The sequence below is a fragment of the Ipomoea nil genome, unplaced genomic scaffold, assembly GCF_001879475.1.
Source record: "Ipomoea nil cultivar Tokyo-kokei standard unplaced genomic scaffold, Asagao_1.1 scaffold2818, whole genome shotgun sequence".
Classification (NCBI taxonomy): Eukaryota; Viridiplantae; Streptophyta; class Magnoliopsida; order Solanales; family Convolvulaceae; genus Ipomoea; species Ipomoea nil.
The window spans coordinates 1,399,041-1,407,322 of record NW_017619246.1 but is presented as its reverse complement, the minus strand read 5'-3'; the positions used below and the strand labels follow the sequence as shown (position 1 = coordinate 1,407,322).

Here is an 8,282-nt window from a genome sequence, read left to right as displayed (position 1 = left end):
GCAGCATGTCTATGAACCTTTACACTTAACAATTCGACAGGAACTACAATTGAAGCAAGGACGAGGATCAGAAGTGGGTTTTAAAATTAACCATGGATTGTCCGAGGGAAGAAAGTGAGCAATCGACAAAAGAGTATGGTTAGTCTCCTTCGCATTGAGTGTTTCAAGTAAAACAAATTGGGTTTTGAGTTTGGTTTTGTGAGTAGAACAAATTGGATTTGAGTTGGTTGTGTTTAAAGTATTGGACTGTGTTTTATTTTATTCTGTAAAGTATTATATTCATAATGTGTTTTGCAGTATTGTGTTTTCATATGCAAGTATTGGCCATTCTATAAATTAATGGGTTTAATGTGCTTTATTGTTTATGTTAAAGTATTCACATTGTGGGGACCAATATATTGGAAGTACTATTTTGCATATTATTTTTATTGAATGTGGTCAATTTATGCTTAATTGTACAGGTGAAGATATTGAGAAAAATGACAGTGAAAGTGAAAGTGAATATGTGGGGGATGAGTACGTTGATGTTATTGATGACTTTGAATTTGATAATAACGTGGATCTCAATGTTGAATATGTGGGGCTAGGTGATGAAAAAAAGGAAGCAATTATAGAGGCAGAAGCAATAGGAAAAACTGGTTTTAATGGGCCTAATCTTAATGATTGTCCAAACTTGTCTGATGATGCGTCAATAAATGAGTTTGATAGTGATGCTTCAGTCTCTAAGTGGAGTAACTTTAGGGCAAACACAGACATGAAAAATCCTAAATTTACTCTAGGCATGACTTTTGGTAGTAAAAAAGAATTCAAAGAAGCAGTGTTAAACTATGCTTTTAAAAATGGGAAAGAGTTGAAGTTTGTAAGGAATGACAAAATTAGGTATATTGTAGAGTGCAAACACAATGCGTGTCCATGGAGAATCAACCTTAGAAAAGATCCTAAATGTGAATCATGGAGAATATTAGGCATGAGAGATATACATGATGGATGTTCATGGGTTTATAAGAACAAGATGGTCAAATCAAGCATTGTTGCTAGGAGATGGACCAAGGAAGTTCAACATCATTTGGATTGGAAAATGGTGAATTTCAAGGACAAAGTTTGTACAGCTGAAAGGTTTGATATGAGTGATAGGCAAGTTTGGAGAGCTATGGAAAAAGCAAAGAAAAAGATCCAAGGTGATGAAGAAGAAAATTTCAAAAAGCTATGGGGTTATGTGGCAGAAATCGACAGAACAAATTCCATGTCCAAATGTTATGTTAAATTGAGTGATTTAACAGATATGAGTGGACATAGCAGGTTTTTGAGGTTATATATGTGTTGGGAAGCTTGTAAAAAAGGTTTCCAATTATGTAGGCCAATAATAGGTGTTGATGGTTGTCACCTTAAGTCAGCCACAAGAGGCCAAATGCTTATTGCAATTGGAATAGATGGCAATGATAGTATTTTCCCATTGGCATATGCAATAGTGGAGGGTGAAACAAAACAATCTTGGTGTTGGTTTTTAGAATTTTTAAAGACAGATTTATCAATTGGAGACCACAATGAAGAAGAGTTCACTTTCATATCTGACAAACAGAAGGGTTTACTGGAAGCTTTTGAAGATAAACTACCTAGATCTGAACACAGATTTTGTGTACGACATCTACATGGGAATATGAAAGTTGCTGGATTTCAAGGTTAGGCAATTAAAGATGTTATGTGGAAATGTGCTAGGTCATGTACTGTACCTACATTCACAGCAGCTATGAGAGAGTTAAGGGACTTAGATGTTAAGGCATGGGAGTGGTTAAATGACAAGCACCCAAGAGAGTGGTCAAGGTCTCACTTCTCATGCACTCCACAATCTGACATGCTTGTAAACAATATTTCTGAGTGCTTTAATTCTATTATATTGGCAGTTAGAGGAAAACCTATAATTGCTTGCCTAGATGGTATGAGGCATTTATTGATGACTAGGTTTTTTGATTCTTATCATAAAGCTAAAGAATGGAGTTCTGAAATTTGTCCTAGAGTGCTAGAAAAGTTGCAGGTTAATGAGAAGCAAGCTGCTAGGTATGGAGGATTTCAGTGTGGTCTACATGAGTTTGAGATACAAGGTTTTTATGGAGACCAACAGTCTGTGAATTTGGAACTAAGATCTTGTACTTGTAGAAGATGGGATTTAACCGGATTGCCTTGCAAACATGCCATTTGTGCCATTTGGATGAAGCATGGGGAAGGTCATGTTTATGCCTATGTCAATCCTTGTTATACAAAGGCAAGATATTTACAAATCTATGAAGGATTAATTCATCCTATGGCAGGTGTAAGTGAATGGCCAGTGGTTGATACAGCTCCACCTTTACCCCCTGTTTATAAAGCTAAACCTGGCAGACCAAAGAAATTGAGGAAAAGTTCTACTGATGAGATAACCAATGATGGAGAGCATGTGGCAAGAACTTGGATAAAATTGCATTGTAGCAAGTGTAGACAATCCGGGCACAACTCTAGAAGATGTCCTCTAAACACACAAAGCAAGGAAAAACAGGTTTGATACTTATTCTGTTTTTTTTTTTTTTTTGGGTTAATTATCATAATTTCCCTCATTCACATGTTTTTTGTTTCCCTTTGGGTTAGATGAAGCCAAGAAAAAAAGTTGGGGATCCAGTGCATGTGCAGGTGGAATTGCCACCTACTGAAGATGGAGTCAATCCTACTATTGAAGCACAAGAAGAGAACAACATACTTATTGAAGCAGGATATGATCCAACTACTGTATTTTCTCTGGAAGATCTAGAGTGGAGTCAAAATAATTAGTGAACAAGGATATGATCAAGCCACCTATTGTGAATTTTGTTGTTATTGAATCCACCTATTGTTATTTTGCTGTCAAAATACTAATTGAAATAGGATCATATCTGCTGTGATTTTTGCGGTCAAAATACTTATTCAAGCAAGACTATCTCTATAGTGAATTTTTTTAAATTTATGGTGGTGACTGGTGAATTTTGCTGTCAGATGGCAGTATAAGTTAATGCATTCATTTATTTCATATTGTGAATAGCTATGGTCCATGGGATGAATGATGATGAATGTACTGTCAAAACATCTATTAATTTAAGTTCCTTATCCTTCCTTATTATATATCATCAATATCTAAAGTGACTGTTATGATATCCAAAAATAGGGAATTCCCAGACAAAATGACAAGAATATGCAAGCAAATTAGATTCCATTTGAACATTGGTTCCATTAGCAAATTAGGTTCCTAGGAATGGTATCACAAACACTACTATGGTCTCAGTTTTTGAAGAGTGGTTGTCTTACAATCTGAACATACCATTAACAACACAGACCATTACAACACATACATAGACCATTACAACACAAACAAAAACCATTACATTAACAACTCAACCACAATCATTTAAATTCACAAATGCTCAAAACAATACATGTTTAATTGGTCAATTGTTCAAACCACTGTCATTTTATATAACTTCATAACCGATCTAATACATGTTTACTTTACAAAGCCAATAAGAACAAGTTGTCTCATGATCATTACAAAATTTTGTAAAAAAAACAAAAAAAAAAAAAAAAACAAAAGAATAACAAAATATACAGAAAACAATTTTGGAATCTAGCCTAAAAATTCCAGCAGTGGCAACACTTCTTCTAGTAGCTTTTAGAGGGCCCTCACAATCTTCTTGGAGGCTCTGCCACCACCACTCTTGCCTCTCTTCCTTTTCTGTTCACCATGGCCTTTCAAAGCAGAAAAGCTAACCTGAAAATCAAGATTGCCTAACAGCTTAACAAATAATGAACTCTATACATTTAGTTGAAGTTTAACGAATGAAAAACACTATTTGCAAATTGCAATTAACAGGACAATCTAATGTCTCAAGCTCACAAGATAACTTTTTTAATCATCATTTTATGTATTTAATACCCTCTACTTTGCGTTTTCCATACACAAACTTACAAAAATAAGAACCTAACATCAAAATTATTAACATGACAATCTAATGCCTTGCATTTTTCATACACAGAATATTGCAAAAAAAAAAAAATCATCAAAATTATTAATTTTCAAACCAAGCATAAAAAATGAATATCTTCTTAGACCCTGATCCCAGAAAGAATTTAGTCTCAATACTTTGACAGAGATGATTGAATCGGGATAGAGATGACAAATATGGTTTCATGAGGATTATACCTTTGGACAATTAAGAGCTCCGATTGTTGTTACAGGGTTGAACTATGATTCGATGGCCATCTGAATGCTCTCTTCAAAGGTAAGCGATGCCTGGGTGAAGTGATCGGTGAACAAGGAAAAAACAAAGGAGAAAAAGGATTAGGTCACGCTGATCGAATTGGGATTTTAGGGATATTATTTGGGTTTTTAATTATAGAAAAATGAGGAGAATGAGAAAAAGACAATAATACCCTTATTCTTTTAAAATTCCGGCGTGTTTTAACATCTCCGGCGACCGGAGTGATTAACTTTGGTAGTAAAATAATAGTTGTGGGATGAATTTTGGTAGGAACTAAACATGTGGACTAAAATTGTCATTTTCCTAATACTCATGGGACTAAAATTGGTATTTTCTCTATAACTAAATATAATATTTATAATATAATTGACCCTAAAACTTAATTTATTTATGTAAATCACTTACTAAAATTACTCTAAATAATGCCTAGAAATTAAGCTTATCACCCACTTATTATCAAAATCCAAAGTCAAAAGCATTCCCCGTAGAAAATGCCACTCCATACAGTCATATGCCTTAGCCATATCCAATTTGAGGGCTCCCCAGCCAACAACCCCACACTATTTTCTATTCAAGTAATGCCCAACCTCTGTAGCTATTAGGATATTATCTGTGATAAGCCTATCAGGTATAAAAACACTTTGTGAGTCAGATATGATATTTTCCATCAAAGGCTTCATTCTGTGAGTAATCCTTTTAGCCATAACCCTATAGACCACATTACTTAGGGCTATAGGTCGAAGATCAGACACCAGTTCATGGGTATTTTTCTTTGCGATTAGCACAACATCCGTATCATTCAAACCAGAAGGAAAAGAGCGCGAATTCAGGTAGTTTACCATAAATTTCTAAATATCCCCCCACCACATCCCAAAAGTGCTGATAGAATCCCGAATTCATTCCATCTGGGCTAAGCGCCTTATCAGGAAACATTGCAAAAAGTGCATCTTTTACCTCATTCATCTCAAAGGGCCGGAGTAGCGACTCATTCTGAGCCTGGGTAACCCGTGGGATAACGTTTCCAAACAAACTATCTCCATTTACAGGATTACTAGAACAAAAAATATTATCAAAATATTCCAGAATGATGTTCTTCATAGCTTCCCCCTCCACCCAATCCCCACAATCATTCATAAGTCTAGATAGAGTATTCTTTTTATTTTACGATGAGAGACATACATGTGATAAGCATCCTCTTGGGCTTCCATACGGCTCTGGACTTCCTCTAGATGTTGGAATTCATCCAATGAAGCTGAATTAGTGCACCATCTATGTAACACCCCCAATTTTCGGCATAAATTAAAACCATTAAAGCTTATGAAACAAATGCAAGACTATCATTAGTACCCAAACAGAGCGAAAACTAAACATCAGAGTTGGGGTGTTATGCCACATCTAAGCTAGAGAACCTAGATGCACAGGCTAAATTAACTAAACAAAGTATAATCCATAAACATTATCCGAATACAAGCATGGCTCACAAGCCGACTAACTAAACTAATACTAACTAAGCCAGGAACCGCAGCTTCTTCTAGCGCACTCTCGATCAACTAATCCATACCTGAAAAACATGCGGTATTACAACCGTTAGCGAATAATGCTAAGCAACCCACTCCCACGCGTTGAGTACAATACATAAAGATATAAGAAATCATTTTGAGACTTGTGAATACATAATATAGCCCTAGGCGACTTTAGCTTCAAAACAAGGAATCAGACTCAAGACATACCAATAGACTCGACACGACAAGACACATAAAGACACAGCATGCAGCTAAGACCACAAAGCAAGACAACAATAAGACTCGATAACAATGAGTAACACAAACATGTTCATGTTCCAACTTTATACCAAGTTCCAACCTTTATGCCTCTCCAACCTTATAACAATTCCAACATGTACCTCCAGACCACCCTGTACTCCACAGCCTTATCCATCCGGGACTTCGCATACCCCCCCCCCCCTCCCCCTGGTGCCTACAAGACCTCCTACATAATCACCGATCCCATAGCATCCGCGATGCCTTTAAATCACACACCGGTACCGCAGTACCATCACACACAAGCACGCGCAGTGCATCAACCTCTAATCATAGTTTTTATCCACCAATCACATCTCTTTTCTTTTCATCATGGACAACAACACACAGGCATGACTCAACAACGACTCCACAAGGGGATAATCGGGGAAAGGCGCATTATGCACATTGACTCTCAACAACAAGCGCCCTTAAGGCGACCACAAGACACACAAAGACCACTATAGATCATACTCTGGCACCACACGATACAAGTATGGGCCACACGCAAGGACACGACTCACAATTCACATTACGATACTTAAGACATCATGCTAGACTCACAAACATCAAAGAAGACCCACCGGGGCACGGGATCAACCAAACGGAGACCGACGGACCACCGCCAACAACGTTCCAGCGAGTGGTACGGCGGGTGAACGACCACCCGCCGACCCCCCACCGGGAACAACTCACGTCGTGACCAGCGGGTGGTCAGGTGAGGGTTCGACCCCCCACTGACTACCCGCTGGAACAACACTCCAAGGGGATTTTCCCACTTCAGGACTTCATCAATTATGCCCAAATTCAAGTCCAAACCCACCCAAAACACACATCAACAATTATAGGGACTTGAACACATAGAATGACTCGACGGACCACATATTTGAACCCTAAACACAAGCTCTAAACATGCCAAGACTCAAGGATAAACAAATAATGGTTCAAGAGTATCAAGAACCTCAAGAACATCAAGAAACCAACATACAAAGCCCTAAGGACAAGCCCTAAACCTTGAATAACACCCAAACATGCATAAACCCACCCAAGAATGCCAAGGACATCATGACAACAAGATTTACAATATAAATCCTAAGGACAAGCTCTAAACATAATTAAATACAAGAACATGCAAACAATCACACAAGACCATCAAGAATATCAAGAATAACAAGAATCCACATCATAAATCCTAAAGACAAGCTCTATCAAGGCATAACCACAAAACCACACATACAATCATTCAAGGGAGCCAATCAATAAAAGATAGCAAGGAAAATAGGTTTTGTGAGACATGGGTTACCTGGTAGCTTTAATTAAACTTCTTACGTCTTCTAGGATCTTTCCACACGGTCCCTTTCCTATCAATCTTTCCTAGGCTTGGTGACGGGAAATTCTTTGTCTGAATTCTGGGAGGGGATTTTCGAGTAGGGAGAAGGAGAAGGTGGGAGGGAAAGGTTCTAAAGGCTTTCTAATACCTTTTATAAGGATTTAGGAATCCTAATCAAAGTCTAATTAACAATAGGCCTACTTTCCTTATTCCTAATCAGAGTCTAATTAATAATGGGCCTCCTTTCCTAGTTTTAACAGGTTTGATGCTTTATCATAGACAACGGTCCACGATCCTCCGTGGACCACATTAATTAATTAGGGGATCCTGACTAAATTAAATCATTTTTAATTATTCTTTAACGGAATTAATTAAATAATTAATCCGAGTTTAAAGGGCGTAACACGGGGTGTTACAATCTGAGATATAACTGCTCCCTACGAAGGTGCATAATCTGTTCACTAAATTATGGTATCGATCACCACCCCATTACGGCAAACGAGCACCACAATACATAATACAATCTTGCAATCTCATACTCCTTCCATCGTCCCATGACTTCTCCACCACACTCCTACACCCCTCATCATATGGCCATGCCATCTCAAAACGGAAACCCCTCCAACCTACACCTCCCCTTCCAACAGGATCATGGATCCCTAGGAAAAGGGCAGAATGATGATATGTTCTCGTCAATAAATTAGTCACTCTGGCCCCAATCATCTGTAGCTAACACTTTATCCAATCTCTCCTCAATCCAACATGTCATGCCCTCATCTTTCTCATGTAAACTGATATCCGTTCATAGGCAACTGGGATAATCCACACTGTTCAATAACATCCCCAAAACCACGAAGGAGGTTATCTGGGTGCGGGTTACCCCTCTCTTTTCAT

General features: G+C 37.7%; 2 protein-coding genes across 3 annotated transcripts; both read left to right on the top strand.

The window, feature by feature from the left end:
- On the top strand, positions 1-2,505 carry LOC109158380. Of its 2 annotated transcripts, XR_002050370.1 has the most exons (3): positions 1-138; positions 462-1,749; positions 2,392-2,505. XR_002050370.1 is itself a non-coding variant. In XM_019306296.1 (2 exons), exons 1-2 carry the CDS (start codon positions 93-95, stop codon positions 1,682-1,684), a joined length of 1,269 nt encoding a protein of 422 aa, XP_019161841.1. In that variant the 5' UTR covers positions 1-92; the 3' UTR covers positions 1,685-2,505. The 2 variants fall into 2 exon arrangements, 1 of the variants encoding a protein (XP_019161841.1); XM_019306296.1 differs by having other exon boundaries at positions 462-2,505.
- On the top strand, positions 1,700-2,799 carry LOC109158417. Its single transcript, XM_019306327.1, has 2 exons — positions 1,700-2,530; positions 2,620-2,799. The coding sequence occupies exons 1-2, from the start codon at positions 1,700-1,702 to the stop codon at positions 2,797-2,799; spliced, it is 1,011 nt and encodes a 336-aa protein (XP_019161872.1).
- The last annotated feature ends 5,483 nt before the right edge of the window (positions 2,800-8,282 follow it).

Bases quoted from the DNA above. Each gene is read 5' to 3' on its own strand.
- LOC109158380 (XM_019306296.1), top strand. From the start codon at position 93: ATGGATTGTCCGAGGGAAGAAAGTGAGCAATCGACAAAAGAGTATG. The intron at 139-461 runs GTTAGTCTCCTT...TTAATTGTACAG, and splicing joins GCAATCGACAAAAGAGTATG to GTGAAGATATTGAGAAAAAT.
- LOC109158417 (XM_019306327.1), top strand. From the start codon at position 1,700: ATGTGGAAATGTGCTAGGTCATGTACTGTACCTACATTCACAGCAGCT. The intron at 2,531-2,619 runs GTTTGATACTTA...CCTTTGGGTTAG, and splicing joins CACAAAGCAAGGAAAAACAG to ATGAAGCCAAGAAAAAAAGT.